General features: G+C 40.0%; 2 protein-coding genes across 2 annotated transcripts; both read right to left on the minus strand.

The window, feature by feature from the left end:
* Positions 1-3,940: 3,940 nt before the first annotated feature.
* On the minus strand, positions 3,941-4,646 carry MELLADRAFT_92753 (uncharacterized protein; the record flags this gene model as incomplete). Its single annotated transcript, XM_007415646.1, has 3 exons — positions 3,941-3,946; positions 3,997-4,519; positions 4,636-4,646. 3 exons carry the CDS (start codon positions 4,644-4,646, stop codon positions 3,941-3,943), a joined length of 540 nt encoding a protein of 179 aa, XP_007415708.1.
* A 6,722-nt stretch (positions 4,647-11,368) lies between these two features.
* Positions 11,369-11,731, minus strand: MELLADRAFT_111281 (uncharacterized protein; the record flags this gene model as incomplete). The annotated part of the gene is made up of 1 exon (XM_007415645.1): positions 11,369-11,731. The coding sequence occupies one exon, from the start codon at positions 11,729-11,731 to the stop codon at positions 11,369-11,371; it is 363 nt and encodes a 120-aa protein (XP_007415707.1).
* Between the last annotated feature and the right edge of the window lie 11,768 nt (positions 11,732-23,499).

Genomic DNA, 23,499 nt, shown 5'->3' on the forward strand with positions numbered 1-23,499 from the left:
TCTCTCCAAGGTCTGAGTAGGCTGATATAAGGTTTATGTACAATTTTATACACCTAGATGTGCAACAAACACCAGAAATACCCCCTATGGCCCCTATTACCTCTTAAAATCAATTCAGGGTGTGCCCTGGCTGGCCCTGAGTGTTTTCTGGATCCCCTCAGGTCTGCCCAAGGCCAGGCAATGCGCCGGGGCCGCCCTGTCACACTCAGGGCCGGGTCACAGCCCTAGTCCAAAAGGCATATTTCTATATGTAATTCTGAATTCTACATGAGCAGTCCAATCTATCCCTGATTTGTTGATTCTAGGAAGGATATGAATAAATTGATGGCAGAAAATTTTGGAAATTATTATTTACATGCATATCAGTCTATTTGTGCCTAATTTGGGCCCTACAATTCATCACAATTTGCCTCAAGGTCAAAGAACTTCAGAAAATCTAACTTCTGTATATAATCCACAATTACATATAAAAATACTACCCATAGACAAAGACTGTAGGGGACAGAAATGTGGAGAAAAATAGTGCGGAAAATATTATCAAATTTAATGTATATGTATATTGACAAAGATTGTAGATATTCAAGATCTCAGTCTTGTGTATAGTACAAAAATAGTATTTTTTATCCGTGATTTCTTTTTCAAACCTCAATAACTCAGTCAATTTACATGATAAAGTTTAATAGACTATATATTCTTGATCTGTGAATACAGGAGCAGGTGTGTACAGATTTATGATGTCATATGATGACATCAGAATTTTGGTGGTCGGACAGGCAAAGGGCCCCATATGATATTATGTTGAAGTCAGTTTGAAATCTTTCTGAATCTTTCATGAATCTTTCATGGAGTCAGTGGAAGGCTCTGGCCGGCCAGAGCCTAGTAGATGGAGGCTGTGATACTGTACTGTATTGGTATTGTGGGACTTCAAAAAGATACTGTACTATACCACAGCTAGGGAAGGTACTGCATAGTATTGTCCAGGTACTGAGAAAGTACCTGGAATATCTGATGAGATGAAATGAAAATAAAATGCATATCTTGCCTAGATGACAAAGACCATAATATTAGGATAAAAGAAAGGAAAGACAATTAAACTAAAGATAATTAGTAAAGACAGTCAAATAAGAATACAAGAGGAAAACAAAATTGCAGAAAAGTAAAATAATAATATCAAGACCTCCTCACTTGGCAGGCCGCATCAGTAGCCATACATTGATTCATCATTTCCCCGGCTTTGACAAATTTGCCCTTCATCTGAATGCCTTCAACTGACCACATACGCCCACAAACCAAGCGTTCGATTGGCCGTGGGTTGAGAGAACTTTGATCTCTAGTGCAGATATCTGCCGTGCACGAGAAGCAATGTTCAACAGCACAAGAGGTGCCACTGATGGCCAAGTAATCTTGGGCAAGGCAGCTTAGGATGGGGTATTTCCCTTCATTTACCTACAGAAATTGATGAGATATTAACATCTTGAAGAATTATAAGAAACAACATTAGGGACTTGTCTTCCACCATTCCAAAGCTAGATGGAGATTCTTGCCAATTCTGATGCCGGCTCCTCTGCCATCTCCAAGTATGAACGGAGTTTGTGTGTTGTGTCGATTCTTGGCTTCATGTTTTCAAAACTCTTCATCATCCTCTGCATTGCCTAAACTTTTACCATTGACAGTGTGTTAGATGTAATAGGCTTGTACGCTCCATCAATCTCTAATTTGGTCTTCTTGTCGCCGTAAGCTGTTTCAATGAGATCTTTAGCAAGGCTTGCTTCTTCAGATGATTCTCCAAAAGCGAATTCAAAGTAGTCGAGTCGCAAACTTGGATGGAGGATATTTGCTAGAATGAGAGAGTGGGATTCAAGCGCCTCCTTTAGAAAGGCCTTGACTTGAACCAACATTGCATGATACAATGGGAACAGTGGCTCAGCACGTGAATGTGTTGTGTTGATGTTCTTCTGCAGCAGCTTCTTGAGCTTGACATACTCGTGTATGACGAGGGATCCAGTGGGTCCTTTTTGCTCAAAGAATTTAGTCAAGTTTTCAAACTCCTACATAAGTTTATCAACATTGTTAGAGTGATGAAAACAAATGTGGTCAAAGAAATACTTACCTGGAGAACTTTGATCAGATCCCGTACTTGTTGCCACTCATCTGGCGAAATCATCACTTTATTAAAGACTCCTTGAGGTCGGTGCACATCTGGTGGTAGGGGTGTCTCTCCCACTTGGCTTGATCCACCCCTGGGCAACTCCATCTGGTCTTCTTTTAAGATGTGATCGATCACCTGAAATGTATGTCAGATTTGTCAATGAAGTAATGAAGTCAATGGTTCAAAAATGAATGACTTACCTCGTGCGCGTTATATAACCGGCTCCAGCATTGGAGCTTGATGTTCCACCATATAACGTACCCAGGAATTGGCCTTGGGAGTTTTTCAGATAAGAGTGCTTGGCTGACAGCATCAAACAGGCAGCACATGACTGCAGAGCCACCAATCTTGCATCATACAACATCAAGCTAATGTAAGGTATATTGTAATGGTCAGCAATAAATGTTTGTAAAGATGAATATAGAAATTAGAAAAGCAGGTTTTGGAAGTCTTACCTTTGTCATTAGCGAGTCCACTGTGTTTGCTGCGTTTTGATTTCTGGCCAAGGGTTTGATAGTCGGGGGATGAATCTCATGAGGTCCATCAATCAACCCATACCAGTTGGGAGTTTCAGAAGCAGGCTGAAGATCAGAATCATCAACCTCTTCAGCTTCTTCTTCAGACGCATCTTCAAGGCCAACATCAGCTGTTTTGTCTTCTTCAGCAATAGATTGTAATGTGGTGGTTGGAACTGGGAAATTGCCAAGCATTGTGGATTTCACAAGAGGTGGCGGTGGTGCCTGTATACCAAGGGCCTGAAGGCCCGCATTAACAACTAGGGCCAGCTTATGGCACACACATCAAACACGGTTGGTCTTGTGATTCCATTTGAAGACTGCATTGTTTGCTTCACAGTGTTTGCTGATCTGTATATTCATGGCTTCAGCAAGAGTATTGTTATTGCTTCCAGAATCGTGGGTTTGAGCTAACATATAGATAAAGAAAAAGGATCAATTAGAAAGACAAAAAAAAAAAAAAAAAAGATTGAGACTCATCTTAGTATGAAGGCCATGCTTGATCAGGAGGTTGATCAATGGCTCAGCTAGCCAATCACCTTTGTGATGCCAGACAATTAAATTCAACAAAAAGTGCCTGGTGATGTAGGTCCAGTCCTTTGTGACGAATGTCACACTGGCACCTAAGAAACCATAACAATTGCCTGGGGTTGTCCATGCGTCATGGATAAGCCCAAATGAGCTTTTAAGCGACCAGGAAGACAAAGGAAAGAAGAATCAGAAAAATGAAAAAATGCAATATGAATATAGATACAAATTGGACTTCACCTTTAGTTCATCAATCACAGATGAGCGCATGGCGTGATAGGCCTTGTGTGCAAACTTCGAAACCCACCCTCGACCAAATAGATGGGCCTTTGGATTTGCATATCAAAAGTCTGCCCGTAGATATGGGTCGTCCATTTGCCTCCATGGTAGTGCCGTCCTGATGACCCACATCCCCAACAGCTGATTGAGGATTTGATTGTTGTACTTGAGTACTGTCTGAGCAAAGGTGAGCATCAAATTCTGGCCTTTGTTCGCATTGCCATCTTCAGTTCGCTGTTCATATACTGTCAGTGGAAGTTTACAGCCTTTGGTGATGGCTTTAGAGCATTTCTGACAACCTGGCTTCCCTGACTTCCCGTCTTGTGTGGATCCGTCTCGGTGGGCTAGCAGATTGATACTAGAAGACGGAGCACTGGCAACATTGACGCACCACCACTTGCACGGAAAGGCTGTCACTGCCTTTCCTTTTGCCTGCCATAATCATATTGAAATCATTAGAACAAAAGATTTAAAACTTTGTTGTACAACAAAAATCATGATAAAGCAGAACAAAATGGCACATACATTAATTATGGTGATCACAGGTTCAAAATATTCGCGGATAGGATTGAATAGACGCGGTTTTGCAGGCTTCTTCTCTACCTTCTTGTTCTCATCTTCGGAATCTTGAACCAAGTCGATTGTGAGCTTTACACCACCCTGAGCCTGAATGTTTGCGTCTCCATCACTTGGTTTGGTAGGCTGCTTAGAACGTTTGGAACACTTCTTTGTAGCTGAGGTGGTTGTGCGAGGTATTTTGCGGCAACATTGGGGTGGCTGTGGTGAGGCTTCTTCCTCTGAAGAAGCCTTGTCCTTGGTGCAATTGGTGCATTTGCGCTTTGTACTAGTTGTAGGAGTTGGCTGATATACCGATGACTCAGATTGAGAGTCGTCATCTTGGCGTTGAACGGTACGGCGTGAGTCCGCAGGAGAAGTGATCAAGTTGTGATGTTTCCTAGCTGGAGAAGGCCGGGAATTATGACAAACACTGGCTTGGGAGGATGACATGACAGAAGATAGTGATGCTGCTATAGGAATCAAGCAAAAGCTGAAAGAATAGCGGAATCAAAGGGAAACAAAAAGAAATGGAAAGTGAATGTTAATAAATAAAATAAAATTGAGATTGGGAGAATATAATCTGAATACTAAAGTAATAGGGCATACCCTTTTAACATGATAGATAGCCCGGTGGCCACCAATATGGCAACATGTTTCCATAGACCCAGGCCTAGATTGCTCCTGCCAAAATTAAATCCATTGATTAGGGAAGCAAGGTGTAATACAAAGTGGGAAATCAGATCAAATGAGCGGAATCAAGACTAGAGGGATGGATGACTCACCAATCTGACAATATCTTCATTGATCGGTTGCCTCCTTGCGTGGAGGGTGGTGTAATGAGGAAACGGGATGGAAAATGTAAAGGGATAAGGTTGGCAATACCAGTACTATAGCAGTATAGTACCGGTATTGTAGGTACCCGCCATTTTGGTACCAGTACAGTACATGTGAGGGAGATACTGTACCGATTACAGTACCTAAGAAAACGACACTGAATTTTGGGCCCTGGAGTACAGTAATGAATTCCTAGGTACTGTACTACTAGATACTGTGCTGTAAAAAATAGGTACTATACTGTACTGTACCAATACCAGTACTGTACATACCTTGGTACATAATGTACCAAGGCATGTACACCATGGATCTATTTGGCTGTTGTCAGGTGGTCTTAGTGGGCCAACAAAAGTTGTCAGCATTACACCACCAGAGGTTTTGGCCAATGTCAGGCTACCTTGGTTTCCCAACAAAAGTTCTCATCTGCATAGAAAGGCAGTCTCTGGCCAGGTCCTAGCACTTGACTGTCTGCAGGCCCTGCTAAAGGGCCACAAATTTGCCAGTGGTAGCCTGCCAGATGGCCAATGTTTGAGGACCAGATAATGGTCAGCCTGTGATGGCTGCCCACACTGGGTTTGTAAATCCGCAAGCCAGGTCACCTGCTACCTCACTGGGCAGGGCCTACTCAGCATTTGTATACACAAAAAAAGCCATGCAAAATTGGACAGGGGCCCAATCAAGCTCACTTTCAATGAAATTTCACCCTGAACCATACTTGATCATCATATTGCAAGAAGGTAGAGACAGTTTACAAAGGAAATTGTGATGTTTGATAAGAGGGAATACAACTGAAATCAATGTTTGATGGGTTTCAAAGATAAAGTTTTTTGTACATTCAATTGTTGACCAAAGATTCCTCATGAAGCACTGCTGCAGGTATACCAGCCAAAATCTTGTCGTCCTATGGCAGTTTGACTTCAAAGTCTTGTTTGTTCTCTTCCCAGCTCCTCTCACCAGTGAATAATTCCACATATTTGTCATACACCATTTTATAAAACCTGAATTATTTGCCAATCAATTTCAGTTCAAAGTAAATCCTTAATATTGTGGACCATACTTAGAGTTGAGTGAATGTAAATTCATAAATCCCTTTCTATGTTGGCACAACTTTACTGCACATTTGCTTTGGCCATCACATATTGATTACATATATGCTACAAACAATATTTGACTTTACTGTGTACCTTTTTCACATGTTTATTTGTCACTTTGTCCAGTGGTCTGTCTGAATCTCACATCATTGATTTCTTTATCTTTCAAACTCACCATAACCTATGCCAGAAGATATCCCTACAACAAGAGAAATTGAAACTATGTCTAAAAATGAAGAAATGTGAATATCTTTTTGCAATTTTTATACTCAGTAGTATTATTCTAATTTACTCCAATGATAGAATTTTATGGACTGAAATAAAAGTGATGACAATAGAACTTGGAAATGAGAAAGTCTGACAAGAAATGAGAAATGTAAGAAAAAAACTTCAACAAATTCAACAATAAAAAACATTATAGCAGAAAGTGAGTCAACAAACAGTAGAACATATTATAAATGGGCACTAAGACCTATTCAACAGTATTAAGAACAAATAACCAAATTGGCAAGTATTGATTTTTGTTTTATGTCAATGATTTCAAAACAAATACCAGGAATGATGTCAAAACATACAACTATCAACCCTTCAACTGCTACAAATTAATCCTTGACCAACCACAACAGCTTAACCTATCCCCTGCTTCCAGCACACTGATTCCAAACCTTCTTTCTTAGGTCTATCTTTAAGATTATGTAGTCCTGGAAGCACTTTAGCAAGTATATGTTTGATATTCATTTGAATTTTTTGTATCTTAAATCATCAACTTAAATCTCAAAACTTTTCTGTGCATTCATCTTAGGTATGGCATGTTTTAGATAGTATTGAAGAATCTCCCACTCAAGATTCTAGTAAATGATTCATATCCTTTTAAAAAAGAAGAATGAATTTACAGTGACCACTGATTTAAGCTTGTTCGTCATTGGGTTTTGTGCCTTTTGGTGATTGGATTATTGTTCATTCTGATATTATTTTGAGAGGAGACAACAATTCCTATAGGGTTGTAGAAAAGGTAAGAAGGCTCTCATTTGATTAGTTTACCATTGAACTCACTCCTCATGGATGCCTTTTTGGTTTGGTCATACATGTGTTTTGTTTTTGAAGGCATGCAGAAAGACCTCTTTGACTGTTTGTTTATAATGCTGATTATGAGGTTACACAAGAAGTAGTCATCATTTCAAACATAACAACCCTTTCTTTACTGAATTTAAGACTTTGACCCATACAATTGACAAAAACTGACTAATGATTTTCTTTTACCAACACTACACCAAATGTAATCTTTACCGGGCGGTAAAGAAAACTACTGACATAGAAAAGTCCTGAGGAAACAGGAAGAGAGCTAAAAATCTGAAAAAATATGCACCTTGTTCCTAGATCTTGGGGCGTCATGATGAGTATTTTTTTGTATTTTACACACAGATATTGGTTTATGTACTAACAATAAACGCTGAAAATCATCAAAAACTCACATGTAACAATACCTGAAATTTGGGTCATGAGTATGAAGGCAATATTTTGTGGTCTAAAAACTTCAATAACTTTTGCAATTCTGCTCCAAATAACTCGATTTCTGGTTCATTCAAAAGCTGAACTATTCTCCTTCACACTTCATAATGCTAGTAAGGTGCTATCTAGTCATTTAAACACTCTACATATGCTCAAACACTTCTGTATGAATAGCTCTGTAGGAACTTTTTTAGACCAGCTACAGATGTGATGTCTCAATGAAAAATGTAGAGGAAAGGCTCACCTTTTTAATGCACTTCAAATCGAGTGATTTGATTCAGAACCGCAAAAGTTATTGATGTTTGAAGATTCCAAAATCCTGTCTTCAAAGTCAAGGGCCAAATTTCAGGTATTGTTACAGGTGGGTTTTTGATGATTCTCAGCCTTTATTGTTAGTACATTAACCAATATTGGTGTGTAAAATACAAAAAAATACTCGTCATGACGCCCCAACATCTAGGAACAAGGTGCATATTTTTTCAGATTTTTAGCTCTCTTCCTGTTGCCTCAGGACTTTTCTATGTCAGTAGTTTTCTTTACCGCCCGGTAAAGATGACATTTTGTGTAGTGCAAACATGTCCCAAACTTCATATTAGCAATTCTGGGCACCAGGAGAAGGTATATTAGGATGTTCAATAGGGGATTGGTACATGAAATTCCAAAAAAACTACTTCAACTGATGCACCGTCTTCATCAATTCTTCAACTGTGGAAAGATTTCAACATCAATGTTGAATGGTAGAATTTTCTTGGCTGACCGTGATACAACAGATCTTGATCAAGTCAAGGGTTGAGTTGTTGCAGTCCAAGGGTGATATGTTGCATACAGAAGGTGAGCTTTTGCATGTGTATTTTCTAATGTTGCACTTGACCTGTGTGCAAGTTGCAGGGCACCATAAGTTGTTGCCATCAATTTTGACTTGTACACGCAGGGCATGTATAATCCCCAAGTGTGCAACAGTGTGTTGCAGCCCCCAATGCAACACAACATTGCATGTGGAGTCCATGGTTAGAACACACATCTGGAGCAAGAGGGTTGTGGGTTCAAGTCCTACTAGACACATTGTTTTATGGATCCAACAGCGGCACAGCTGGTATTCAGGGCATCCATTGGCACTGACTCATGTGGTGAGTGGGGCCCAATTGCAGGCCTTTTGTGGTCAATTTTGGGGTTGGTGTGCACATTTTAGGTTTAGGTCTCTCCCTCTCAGTTAACATGTGATTATGGCACTGCCAGCATAGATGCCTCGGGTTGAGAAATCCGAGGCATCATCGGAGGCAAATTCCCGGACAAACCTTGTCCAAGGTATTTGCCCGAGGTATTTTTTTGCCCTGAGAATTACCTCGGATCAAAACCTTGGGAAGCTTCTGTCCGAGGTTTTGCATCCGAGGATACCTCGGATTTTGTAATCCGAGGTAAATATGTTGGTGGTGTGGGTGCAAATTATTTGTTTAGCATCTAAATTTTCCAAATTACATCTCAAAGTCATGGAAAAGATGAAGTGGAGTAGGAATAAGGACAAGAGGATGATACTGAGAGCGGTCATATAGATGCACTTTTGATTTCAAACGTATTCAACATTCAAGTTGAAGCAGAACAACCAAATACAATTGTTTTAGATGAGGGGTCTGAGAACAAGCACAGGGGCAAAAACAGATGCTCCCATTGGGGTGAGTATTGAAATTTTCTAGTTTTTTTAACATTTGTTCAATTTTACTTCCAAATTCTTTTGTTTTCTTCCTGTTTTCTTCATGTTTGTCAGCTGATTACATGATCAACAGGAACTGAGCGGATGGACTAGGTCTTCCTTGGGCTTCATTCCTTAGCAAATAAGCCTGAGGGAGGGCTGGCCCATCTGCTCACTTCATCTCAGCCCCTCAGCTGATCCTCAGTGGTATGCCTTGTAGCCTACTGATCCAGAATTTTGGACAAGGTTCTGAGCTGTTCTGAGTATGCAGGGACTCATGAACTGATTCTGAGTACTCAGCTGAGAGACTGTGCTCAATTTGGAAGCCATAGCGGGTCAACCTTCATCTGGCGCTCAAATATTGGCCATTTGACGGGCTACCACTGGAAAATTGGTGGCCCTTCAGCAGGGCCTGCAAACAGTCAAGTGCTAGGACCTGGCCAGAACATGTGCATTGTTCTTGTTTTGTGTGGACATGGTGAGATACCCACTTCATGATACTTTCAATATTCAATTGGATCTTTTTCCTAAGTAACCAAGCTGTACAAATTGTTCTTGTGCTCATGAAGCAGTGAATTATGAGAACAACAACATTTGGAGTCCATAATAAACCCCCTCTTAAAGATTAAGCCAATGAAGCATCTTAATAAAGCAGTATATGTTTCAAGTGTATCAAAAGTCTTCAAGCCAAGGGCTGTCTAGAGGTTACTGTTATTGGTGAGCTTGGACAGACATGTGATGCAGTGGGACTTCTTGAGTGGGCACTTGGTAGAAAGGATTGCGGATGTTTTCTCTCTTTCTTTCCTTGTTCAAACAAAGATATACAGGAGAGATGTGCTGTGGTTATTTTAAATAGTTGTAGGTCACCAGTGATTTACTGATTGAAATTTCAAGAATGAGGGTACTTTGGAAAGACTTGTGTATATTTTTGGGTGGTTTGAATGATTATTCAACTTTCTTATATGACATCATTGCAGCTTACCATCCAATTCAATTTCACCATCTTTTCCTCTTTACCAATTTTCCCCCATTATCTGTTGAAATAAGGTGTTAAATTGAATCACGGACGGTCAAGAACTTATCAGTCACGATATTTAGTTCAAGATTATTTAAGTTTCTTTTCAATTGATTCTATCTTCAAGAACTGATTGCATTCAACCAACTGTTTTCTCATGGGTGTAGTGTTAAAAGTATTTTCAAGGACTAGATTGTGATGACATGAGAAAGTCAAAGTGTCCTCAATTGATTTAGAAAGTTATCGTGATCATTTGTGTGAGAAAGTGTTTTCTGAACTTGTTATTCGAGACTGTGTAATTTCTCTTATATACCAGCCTCTGTTTGCCTTCAGATGATTTTCCCTTCTTGTCGAAGGAAATTATCTGAAGGTAAGGTATTATCTTTTACTATTGCTTTACACGTGTTCACTAAGCTCGTTCTTCTTTTTCTTATTCTGGCCTTATAATTTCTTTTTCTTTGTGTTACTGTCTCAGTTTTATTTGTCTCGTCTTCGTCAGGTTTGTGAGCTTCGTGCTCTAGTCTCATCTCAGTGTCTCATCAACACTTGAAAGCTGAAGCTTTTGTGTTCACCTTTATAAAGGTGTGTATTGTGTTTGCTGCTTGTCGAAGGAAATTATCTGAAGTTTTATTTGTCTTGTCTTCATCAGGCTTGTGAGCTTTGTGCTCTAGTCTTCTCAGCTCAGTGTCTCGTCAACACTTGAAAGCTGAAGCTTTTGTGTTCACCTTTATAAAGGTTTGTGAGCTTCGTGCTCTAGTCTTCTCAGCTCAGTGTCTCGTCAACACTTGAAAGCTGAAGCTTTTGTGTTCACCTTTATAAAGGTGCTTTTCCATTTTAGTCAAAATCCTGCATTATCCATATATTTCCAAATTCGTTCACTCAAACATTTATTCATATGTAGAAGTTTTAAAACCCTCCCTCTTAAGACTTCACCCTGGTTACTCACATTTTTTTGGTTTATTTAAAACTTGTGAGCAAGACATTATTGTTCTTTTTCTGTGACACATTATTGTTTCAGTTTCTTTATTGTTGTTAATCATTATTATTATAGCCAGTATTATTATGTACCACTGACTTCCCTGTGGGGTGTGAGTAGAATGTGGTTTGGGAATGTGGTTTTTAATTTCAAGGGCCTAGTTAAATAGTTTTGTGCGTGATTCCATTAAGTACATGGTGATACTTCCCCCCTTGGAGTCAAATATGTTACGCATATAGCTTCATTCCGTGAAGTGGTTGTGGTGTAGCTGTACCGGCTTGGATGGAAACAGGGCGAGCAACAGCTCCCTTACTCCATCGGGCTCCTTGCACAACCTTTTGTAATATGGAGTTTCGCTTATTAGAAATTGGCTGTGCGTCGGCTAGATGATTCTGGTGAGTTTGATCACCCGATGCTTGAATGTTCGAGTGCGTGTCAAACGCGTTGGTAGAGGTGAAATTACTTCCGGAACTCTCCGCAGGAGTTGCACACCGGTTCCCACCAACCTCGCTTTTCGGGTAAGATGGTGAATATATGAAATTTGCGCCATTGAGCATTCTCTGAGAAGCTATCGAGTGTTCTGTATGCATTTTTTTGATTGTTCCCGTCCTGATGGCTGTGAGCGACCTCCAGATAGAAGTGCTTTAATTTTGGTTCGGAATTTGGGGAAGTAGGTGGTGTCTGACGTTCTTTTGTCGCCATGACGAGGGGTGGAAGCTGAAAGTGTTGGTCAAAAAGATATTTTATTAGACCACAAGATTCTTCCACTCCAGTAAAATGCATTCCTTATGTAGAGTGAGAAAGATCGTTCCTTCTTGGATGGAAAAATGACTAACACTGGAAATTAACACTGTCGGTGTAAGCTTCCTCAACACTGGAGCATCAGAAAGACAGTATTTCAGCCCTCCACGCAGCCATAATGCGTGGTCATTTCAGAGGGACCAGTGAAGAAACTTACGAGGGAAGAATCAGGTCTTCACAGGATATCCAATCGTACTGATCCCACATCTTTTGCAGCTTGGAAAGTTGTAGGCACTCTGTTTGTAATAACAATTCTTCAGGCGACGGAAATTATTTTGTTCGGAATGGGATTGTAAAGTTTAGGATTTGAATCGCGTTCAGGTCTCCCAGATGACAAATTTCTTCGGCGCCGCGAGACGGTGCGGCGTTTTATCAGTTTTATCTCATTCTACATGCACAATGGCAAAGATAGAGTGGCAACCGTGGCAAACAAGCAACTTCGCACGCCCTCGACGTCCGAAAGCAAAAGACATGGTTCATCTTCACAGATCCTTTCCAAGAGTATGTGCAGCAATGCACATCGCGATTAGGCTTCCTACCTTGAGCTTGAGGACTCAGTAGTGCAGGGCAACGAAGTTGTACTGGACGCTACGGCCCAAAAAGACTTGCCAAACGCTCAGAGTTTAGCCCACTGTAGCAGCTTTCCTCCGCCATCGAAGGATGGCGGCAGGTGGAGGGAAGCGTAAGTGATGGACTCGCATGATCGCAAGCGACCGCCTGCTCATTCGTAGGATCATTGTAAACCGCAAGAAATTCATCCTTCACCCCTGACAACAGTCGCAGCAATCACTCATTTTTGTGACGCAGCTTGGCGGCTAACTGGTTCCCTGTGAAAAGTGATTATTTGAAGTACAACTAATGCGTTGTCATTAGATAAAAAACATGTGCCCCTTGTAAGCTTTGACGCCTGTAGAGGTTTCTATTAAAGTTTTAAGGACAAATTGTCAATGTGTATAGACCAAAAATACAAAGCAGCTGGTGAGTGGTAGGTCACTCATTGCAAAGTCTTTGCAATATTGAATGAATGAAATCTATTAAACGAAGGTATAAAAAATGTTCTTTGGCACAGAAGGAAGAAACTGATAGGAACGTCCATTCTTGATATCGGTATGAAGCCCTTTCCCATGTCCTTGCCGTTTGAGACACGGATCGAGGATCTTGAAGAAGCAATAGATTACTCAAAAATTTTCAAAGATTCTCAACTCCTCTTGGAAATCAGCACTGTCTAGAAGACTGCCTAAAGTCAAGGCTGGCAAGCTCGATCGGGATGACTGGTGACGTATTTCGGCTTGTGAGGATGCTCGATAGAAAGGATTGGGGAGGTTTTCTTTCAAGTCTTCTTCCGCTTTCATAGAGAAATGAGATATAACCCAGAAGAGACGTGCCACGGTTCATTAATCATCATGAAAAGAACCTCTTTTGAATCAATCAGATCACCTACACTTAATCGTCCCGTGAGGTGGTTGTGGTGGGGTCTCAGCGCTGATGGAACTAAGAGGGCGTGTAAAAGCCCGATTACTTCGAGTGACTGATCGGGCAACCTTTTTGAAGATGGAGTTCCGTTTAGCGCAAGTTGGGTGTGAATCAGATACATAATCCTTGAAAGGTTGATCGCGAGGTGTTTGAATATTGACGCTCAAGTTCGATGCGGTCCCAGACGAGAGATTGCATTCTGAGCGATTTACAGGGCTTGCATACCCATCGCTATCATCTTCTCTGTTTAGGAGTCGAGGGGTATCGCTGAAGTGTTTGCCATTTGGTACACTTTGAGAAGCATTCGAGTCGTCTTCATTGGATGGTATACATATTTCGGGTATTAATGGTCGTGAGCGCTCTCCCAATATAAGTGCCCTCATTTTCAATCGAAACCTTGGGAAAGACGGAGTGTACGCCGTTCCTTTTCCGCCGCGATGAGAGGCAGAAGCTGATCGTGGTGGTCAAACAGAAAGATCAGGAGAGTTGTCAACTTCAGTACAACCCATTTGTGGTGTGTACATAGAATGAATAAGGTCGCTTTTCATCCAATCAAAGGATCACCAACAAGGGGAATGTCCGTCATCGATAGAATTCTCTTCATCACTGAGAAATAAGGAAGACAGAATAATTCAGCTCTTTACGCAGTCATCATGCGACGTAATGTCGAAGAGACGGGTGAAGTGACATACGAGGGAAGAGAGAGGTCTTCGTTCGAATTCCAGTCAGAATGATCCCACATCTTTTTGCAGATAAAAACGGTTGAGAAAGTAATCGGTCTCCTAATGTGATTCAAACAGTGGGCAATATTTCAATCAGGACGAATCTGAATCTCGATGATCGATCATTGGGTCTTTTATTTTATTGGACTGCGGAGTTACACGACTGGCAGATAAAAAATCATAGTTCCATAGGAGTCGCGACACATGGCGATGTTTATAAACAAGAGCGGAATACATATTGCAGTCCGTGGCAGACAAGCGATGAAGAAATTCAATGGTGGCTTGGTATGCACACGAGGAAAGACGAGGAGTGTTCAAATTTTTCAATCTTTAAGACTCGGAGGCGCAGACAAAGTTACAAAATATCGGTGTTGTATATTCAATCGTTTTGTACCATTTCTTTTTCCTTACACAGCGCCCACTCTATCTTTCCCTACCTTTCCATCATGAAAGGTACACACACGCATTCAGTCTTTGCTTCATGCAAGACTCATCTTATAAAGCTGATAATTAACATTAACAGATTTCGAACTTTGATGTGACAAAGAGTATGACACAGCGCCAGTTTCGATAAGGAGACAAACGATGAAAACCGCAATGGTATGCTGTTTATAAAGCTTGAACTAAGCTTAACTACGGATGAGCATCTCGTGCGGTAAATCGCGGTAGGTCAAAATTTAAAGCAAATGCGGGGCCTTTCCCCCACTGGTGAAAAATCAGCCCCGCGGTAGTTAACTTTTTTCGCATTGGCAAATCGTTAAATTCAACAATTGGCTAATGCATGCTTTATCTCAAGTGAAAGTCACACTTGGTCACGGTATATTTGACCCAAAAAAATCAAACTCAACTCAACTTGACGTCCAAAAGCCTCCAACGCCAGATGGAACAACCAACCCCTACTAAGAGCATCCCCAGCCGTGTGCCGTAAACCGTGCCGTACGTACATTTGGGGTACTTTTATCCACAGCTGTTACCCCCAAGCACATACATACCCAGCTTGGGCAATTCTCTACGTGCAAGTTGAAATAGGCCAAACATCTTCTTTTTCTACTCACACCCTAAATCCTTCTGTACCTCACTTCTCCCATAAACTCCAACTTGTACAATTGGGCTCTCCGTACATCATGCACATCAATAATCATCTAAGCCATAACACATTATGCTACAAGTTGAACTGTAGGGAACCACAGCTGTACATGCTTCAAATTTCATACCTCAAACGGTTCCTTAAACAATCTGTGCAACCCTCTGCATGTTACCGATTTACAGCGCGGCTGGGGATGCTCTACTCACTTCACACACCATGTGAAATGAGAACCATAGAATGTACATGAACGGAAACAAAAAAAAAAATCATCGTGATTTTCAATTTTCTTGTGTTTGTTCCTTTTTTTATATCTAGGTCAATTAATCAACGTTTTAGGCTTTTTTGAATCATGATAGGTCAATCAAAGAATTCCAACTTCAAACTAATCAAAATTTAGGGTATGTATACAAATATGGTTCTGAAAATTTACAGAATGGGTTTCCCTGAACACCAGAAGTTTTTTTTGGGTGTGTTCTGACCTTATGGTGTTCTGAAGCTTTGAATAACCAACACTGTGTGTTTTCCAGAACATCATGAGGCTTCTGGTGTTCTGGAAAAAGTTGTGTGGAAATTTCCAGAACAAACATTGTATACCTTCATTAGATGAGACATTTCAAAGCAATACAATCTCTTTGTTATGTCAGATTTTTGTAAAAGTTACTTTGAAGCATGATTGAGCGTGGCCAGTGTGTAACACGTGCATCATCCATAAAGTTACAAAATTTACAGCACTGCTAATGCAAACAAGTGTGGAATTTTGATGAATTGAGTAAGTTTTGACTTAATTAGGGTACTCAAATCAAGTATATAAATGCACATAATCTTTGCTACATACTGTTTTGGCAGGGGAAACAAGGCAAAGGGTGTGTTCTCATTGTCTCACAGTACGTATATACCAAGCACAAAAAGGTTTTAACCACTTAATTGGCCACTGTGTATTTCATCAAGGCCACCATAAAATCACAACACATGATACAAAGAAAAAAAATAAGAGAGAATAAATTATTGATGACACTTACCTTTGCAATCATGATCATTGTTTTAATCTGTTTGCTGTTACTAAACAAACAAAGAAATGAAGAAAGCAGCCACAACTAAGTGTCAAACACTCTTCTCTTCCTGCCTTTGGGGTTAGCCTTAGCCTGAACCTCTGTACTGGCCTCTTGGTGTCTGACTTCTTCATTTTGTAAGATCTGTTCAATTTTTTCCCTTTCACCACACTTTTCTTACCATTTGAAGTTTTTCTAGTTGGCCTTACTACATATTTATGAGGTGACAGACACAGCAATCTGACAGGGCTAGAATCTGGCATTGGTCACTTGATAGAAAGGTGTAGGGTCAGGGGGTTCTTTACTGGTTTGGCCTGGAAATCTGTTACCTCCATGGAACATGGCTTGTCACAATTGCTTTCCAAAATAATTAGTTTCACATCAGGTGGAAGGGGAGCTGAGATATAAGGTCAGTAAATTGTACAATATAGAGGTGGAGATAGGGTACAACTTATAAGGACTTCTGTATTCATATACAAGTCAGTTGTTTGCTCCTTGTGATAAGGCACAAGCACATACAATCAAATGGAAGATCATTGCTACCATGGTGATCAATGACTTGCAAACCACCAATGAGCAGACACCTCAGTCAGGCCAACATGAAGAGGACAGGTGGAATAATGTACAAGTTGATGAAAAGGCCTTCTGTGCCTTTTTCCCCGTTAGATGGTCTTCTGTGTTTTCAAGATCATTAATTGCTTTAACTGGAGAACCTGACGACTTTTGGGATATGTCCTATGCAAAAAAATTATCCTTTGATTTTTAGTCCTGCAAGACTTTCTGTTGTTTGTCAAGTCCTGTGTGACTTTCTCTCACTTAGCAACATGTTTGACCTGTGATAGCTTAACTTGTGTTTTCACATATGACCTGCCTGGCATAGCATAGGAAAGTTGATTGCTTTCCTCAGCTTTGCTTTGCTTTGCTTCACACTGTTTCAGGTAGGGGGAACTTTTTTTCTTTCCTCTTTATTCTCTATTGTTCATAAGTGAAATATCAATCTCACATTTCCTTTGCTTCTCTTCATGCTGTTTCAGTTGATTTGAAATCTAAGAAACCCCAATAAGAAAAATATCATTAGCATAATATGAGATAGGTGGAATCATTGAAATAGAAAAACAAAAACTTACAAGAAAAGGCTTTCTTTGCCTTGTTCCCCTTGTTCTTTCTAGTGGCAAACCTGGTGCCCTTCACATTGGCTTGAACAGCAGTTGAGTTTAATTTTTGTGGCAGTAAGTCTTCTTCAATTTGTTCCTTGACTCCTTCTAAGTCCATGGCAGAGACAAAAGGGATATAACCTTGCAGGTCCAGATTCTTGTGACTAATCTTGGTTATGCTGGGTTTGATTGAATGTTTCTCAGATGTATGTGTATGTGAGTACACAAGCACACTAGTCAAATCCAGAGCGCTCAAGATCAGGCTGAGATCTTGTCCAAAGAGCTGACATGGTTGTTGTTCTTGAGGTCATCATAAAGTCATATGCCTTGAACACCATCCACTTGCCTTACCACCTTGGACCAATAGAGACTATAGCCCAAAGAGCAAGTGGGACTATTTGATAATTATGATAGTTGAAGACAGAGAATTCAGGCTACTTCATGTCTCCCATGAAGCTGTCCCAGTTGTTGTCTGTAAGAGCAACAAAGATGCCACAGGGAATCAAAAATTCATAGGTTTGTGGGTAAAGTTCTAATAACTCTGCTCATACAGCCCAGGTACACCATTGGACAGATCAGGGCCAAGTGGTGTGCTTTCATCATCATCAAGAGATTCTGGCAAGGCTGGCATTTGTTGATGGCAGATGGTTTGGCATGTAGGGCAGCATAAAGGGCTGGTAGAGTACAGAACTTCTGTGTACCAAACAGATGGGAGTGCTGTGATATTGGAGTATTGTAAGTTGGCTTTGTGGAAGATATCCAAGGTGATGATGTTTGTTGTTCAAATGATAAACTCACTCTCTTGATGAGCAGGGTTCTTGGTGCATTGATAGCCACTTAACAACTTGGAAGAAACATGTTGGACAACAGAGGTTGGTATAGTGGGAATCATCAAGAGGCACGAAGCCACGGACTGGGTAATTTGTAATTACAACACAATCTGATTTTCATCTGGTGCACCCTTGACGGTCAGAAATAAGAGCAAACACAAGAACTTCAAAAATTGGTCTTCTGAAGACGTTTTTGAATAGCCCTGAACAAGAGGGCCCCAAAAATACCTTGATTTTTGAATTGAGTGATATTTGTGACTTCGGCAATCTTTTTTGGAAAAACCCTGATTAAGTGGCTCTTGATGGTTCCCACTATACATTACATTTTGACCCAAGAAGGTAAGCAATGAATAAGTCCGCCAATGAAAATTATTGGTAACAAAAGACCTGGCTGCAACTTGTTCTATTGCAGTTTCTAATGACTTGAGGCCACAAGAGAGGACTGACTTGATGTGAAATGACTGATACATCTTCTCTGAGTTCCTTGAGGGGTAGTGTCAATTAGTTTGGACTTGAATGGCTTGATTTAAAGAGAAGGGTTAACCGGAGCCTGAGGGATGTGCTGGTTGATTGGTAAGCAAAGGTGTTTTAAAATTGATTGATTGATTATAAGGTGATGAGGAAAGAAAACTAAAAATAGAGGACAATATGTAGGCCTTTATATACTATATTTCTAGCCAATTGAGTGGTCAAAAAAATATGACAAATGATTCAAATATTACTGAGATATTGGGTGGAAATCCCTGTGAGTGTCATTATCATATGATTTGCCAATTCTTGTTTTAGCTGGTCTTCTGCACACACAAGCATCATTACTAGTCACTGAAATCATTCACCCATTTGGTTTAAGATCATACCAGACCATTGGACCAGTGTTTTCCGCATGCTGAATCTAGTTTAGTTTTAGGTTATACAAAACTGGGTTGAGAGTCATCAATACAACTCTAACTGGGAATCCCTTTGCCTCCTAGACTCATGACATCACTAATTTTGCTCTGAGCCTTTTACATCATGTCTGATATATGATTGATGTTTATGAGAAAAGACAAAAAGGAAAAGAAATCATTGGAAATATATTTAATTTGAGAAATTGTAAAATAGATTTTAAATTGAAAAGAATAAAAAAGGAAAAAATGTATGGTACATCTTATAAGTTCAGTTTACTTAGAATTATGTCTTTTACTCAAGCTTATGTTAGCCAGAAGACAAAGTACATCTGTACTTATGCCCTGGCTGACATCAGCAGTACATAGGAAAGGCTTCAACATGATAGAGGAGTTTTTGTTTCATTATCAGGGAATACATATGTCAAGAGAAGTGCATATGGTATCTCTGTTGTTTGCTTTTTGACAAAGGACTAAAAGCACCATTCCTCGTGTTTTCTGATTTGTGCAAAGGATCAAAGGTATTAGACCTGGGACCAAAATAATTGGGCCCCCTTGTAGTCCAGATCTAAGATTATTAATGATGTTGTGTTGCACTGCAGTAAACCTATTAGACCTTTAAGTCTGATTTAGTTGGCTCCATAGAAACACTCAAAAGGAAAGATATATGTTGCAAATTTCTGGTCCTCCAACAAGATGAATTGGCCCTTGCTGTAGTGACAGCAGTTGAGAAGTAGCTGTAACGTATTGCGATACGATCCTGATAGTTTCAACCTCTGATGTTAAGATTGTGCAGGAAAATCTCATCAAGAGAGACCGCACAGTTGCTGATATGACAATTTTATCTTTCCAAATACATCAATGTAGAAATGTAAACTTGTTCTAACATCAGGATAACCATGGGGTCACCATCCGTGTTTTTTTGACTGCCCACCCTGATAACAGAAACATGATGTAAGGGATCAAATTACACAAAGCTAACCCAACGTAACTATCATCTTAACATACGTAGGTCTTTATGTCTAGGGTCTCATATTTGAAAGGGAGTTGGAAATGTGTTGTTTCACTGTGCTATAGATCTTAATGCTGATACAATTGGCCATCACTATCCCCGCATCATTGTGGTATCATAGAAAAACTCAAATGAGATTTTGTGCATCAAGCTCTGTTCAAGTTGACATCTTGCTAATGTCTTCTACAGCTGATGTAAGAACGATCAGCAGATTTTTCAGAAAATGTGTCGTCGCCGGATTTCATGAAAAGGGCAAAAAATCGAAAATTGGCTTTCGAGATGTAAAACTATACTGTAGTACCCTTTACCCATCTTAAACGTAAGTTTGATTTCCTCTCTCCCTATAATGCCATTACACCCTGCTGTACCATACCGAAAGCCAGTTAACGATTGTGAACTGATTTCCTTGTTTACCGTTTTTGGTTTCCATCCACTTCAATTTCTTGTTGACCTTCTGTCCACTTCTTTCCGTCTCATCAGGAGTCTACAACCTCATCCAAGGATTCTATTGATCCGAGACTCCTTTCACTCGGATCAAACAAACAGTCACATCAATTGCACTCACCGGCTCACTTCATTGTGATTCTTTTTCTTTTTTTCTTTTTTTTTCTGTTTCCTCACTACCGTACTGACATCATTCTTTCTACAGATGCCCATCAACACCTATCCGACCGAGATCAAGTTGGTCGTTGTTTGGATGGTCATGCGTGGCATGCGGTTCCACGATATTGTATTGACCCTTGGTGTCAACGTGTCCCTCACCTCCGTTCGCCGATGGTTCGACTTGTACCAAACTACCCGCGCGGTGATCACAAACCCCGATGACCACATGATTCCGGGCGCTCGCCCCATTTTAGGCCAAGCTCAACACGACTTCATCATTGACTCGCTTCAACATGATCCTACCTTATTTCTAGACGAGCTTCAGGAGAGGATCTCCAACTGGTTTGGATTCATTGTTTTTCTCAAGACTCTTTCGAATGAAGTACGCTTGAAACTTGGATGGACGAGAAAGAAATCTCGCACCGTCCATCCTAATCAATCGGAGGAGGCGCGAGGTGCTTATATTGGCAATATTTTTGGAATTGATCCTTTTTGTCTGGTATTCACCTGTGAGATACAAGATTCTTTTCTTCCTTTGACTGAAATCAGCTGATTTATTGTTATTCTTATTGTTATTCATACAGACGAAACTGCTGTCAATAAACATCATCTTTATCGTGATTACGCACGTGCGCCTTGTGGCGAAAGAACTGTGCGACTAGAGAGGGCAACTCGATCCCAGAGATGGTCTGTTTTACCAGCCATCTCTTTAGGAGGACTTGTAGCCTTGGCTATCCAGCCTGGTGGATACTCAAGAATCGACTTTGAGGCTTACTTAGAAGACCAATTAGTAAGTCATCTTCTTTCTTATTGTTTGGTATTCACAACTGACATATGGATTCATACATTACATAGTTGCCAGCTATGAATCCTTGGCCAGCTAGGAATTCGGTCCTTGTGATGGATAATGCGCCTATCCATCACGGAGGAAATATTGAGGCACTTTGTGAAGCACGTGGAATCCGGGTACTCTATCTTCCAGCATATTCACCTGATTACAACCCTATCGAGTTAGGCTTTTCACCCCTGAAGTCACGTTTGAAAAGAAGCCGAGCCCTTCACCGGGCAGTCAATGTGGCGGGAGAGGAAGTATCAATTTATTTGACGTGTTTGACTTTGTTCACTGAATCACTTTGCACCAAGCTATTCAAAAGTTGTTGATATATTTGAAACTGTTATTTTTCATGGTATCTCCATTTATTCTTGGTATCAATCAGAATTTATCAGTGGTATTCACTAGTTAATTATAGTATTGAAAATATATTTCTATGATCAGATATTATTCCTCTTTGTACACAGATATTGACTGCTATAGCTAACTATTGAGAGTCTAGAAATCCAAATCATTTTTGCAAGTCATGACTTGCTCTTTGCTTAGACTTCCAAATTCTCGTGCTTCTGTGAATAATGATGATGGTTCAAAACTGGCATGAGTTATTTCTCACTAAAGGGCCAAAAAACCAATGAATGCACAATCTTCAAACCTATATAGAGTCATTCAAAAAAATGTAAAGTCATTGAATGACCTTACATCTGCTTTAGGTATTACGACTCTTTGGGTATTCTTTTGATTTGTTCAAGTAGACAGTCTCTCAAATGTCTTTTTGTTTTTCACAACCCATAATAACAACATCAGTTGAAGATTACAGTTCAATCAATGTTTTTACACGCTCAATCAAGGATAATAATATATTTCATAGCTTATCGAACACATAAGAGGAACTAGATTTTCAAACACTACAAGGAAGTATACTCAAGCGACTCACTGAGAAAGGATATCTCTGTTCAAGAACTAACTTTGATAAGAATGTATAGAATGATTCAACCAGGACAATAACACTACATCAAATTGGTTGGAAAAAAACAATGAGTGACCATTTTGAAATAACTATACAACAAGATATAATAATAATCAAACACAACACCAAATAAATTCAGGTTGAGATAAATAAATTCTGAATAAGATGAAAAATATCTGAAGATAATTTGAAATTCTGTTTGTGATAAGCTGGAAATTTAATTGGATTTATAGCAACTGACCAGATTGTGAGCAGGGTTAATTATAATAATAAGCCGATGTATCATTTGCTAATAGGATAAACAATACATATATATTTAATCATACTTCGATAATATTGAGATAGGTGAAGATAATAAAACTAATATACTAAATTAATGATAAGATATCGCCCACATAATGAACTTGAGCCCAAGGATGTGGGCACGGTGGGTTAATATGTAAATTCTAAGATACAGAATAACCAAAAAGTGATCAGTGATCAGTTCCAAGCTTTATTTTTGGGAAGCGGACAAAGTTTCTTACAATTCATGTAACGAGCTTGCGCTTCGGTCAAAAGGTGGTGGGCAATTTGACGGTCAATCCCTTTGGAGGTCAGACTCGCCTCAGTGAGTTGAACACTGGGAATCAGGTCAGTCCAGGAAAGGATGCCGGCCTCTCTAAGAAGAGTTCGAGTTTGTTCATCGTCAAATGCAATGTTGTGCAGTCAGCCAGAAACAGTTCAAATTCGACCGAATGAGACGTGGACGGGCGTTCAAACTCGATACTACTACTGACACTATCGCTTACCCAGTCGCTTTCATAATTGCTTGAAACATAAATAGGTTCATTGATAGAAGTCTTGGGTTCTGGAGCAGCAGCGATTGAAAAAACAATGCCAGTAATTGATTATATCCAAGCAGGAGTACCATGACACCTTGCTTACGTTGTTCTACCTTCAACTTC

The sequence above is a fragment of the Melampsora larici-populina genome, assembly GCF_000204055.1.
Source record: "Melampsora larici-populina 98AG31 unplaced genomic scaffold MELLAscaffold_52, whole genome shotgun sequence".
NCBI classification, from domain to species: domain Eukaryota; kingdom Fungi; phylum Basidiomycota; class Pucciniomycetes; order Pucciniales; family Melampsoraceae; genus Melampsora; species Melampsora laricis-populina.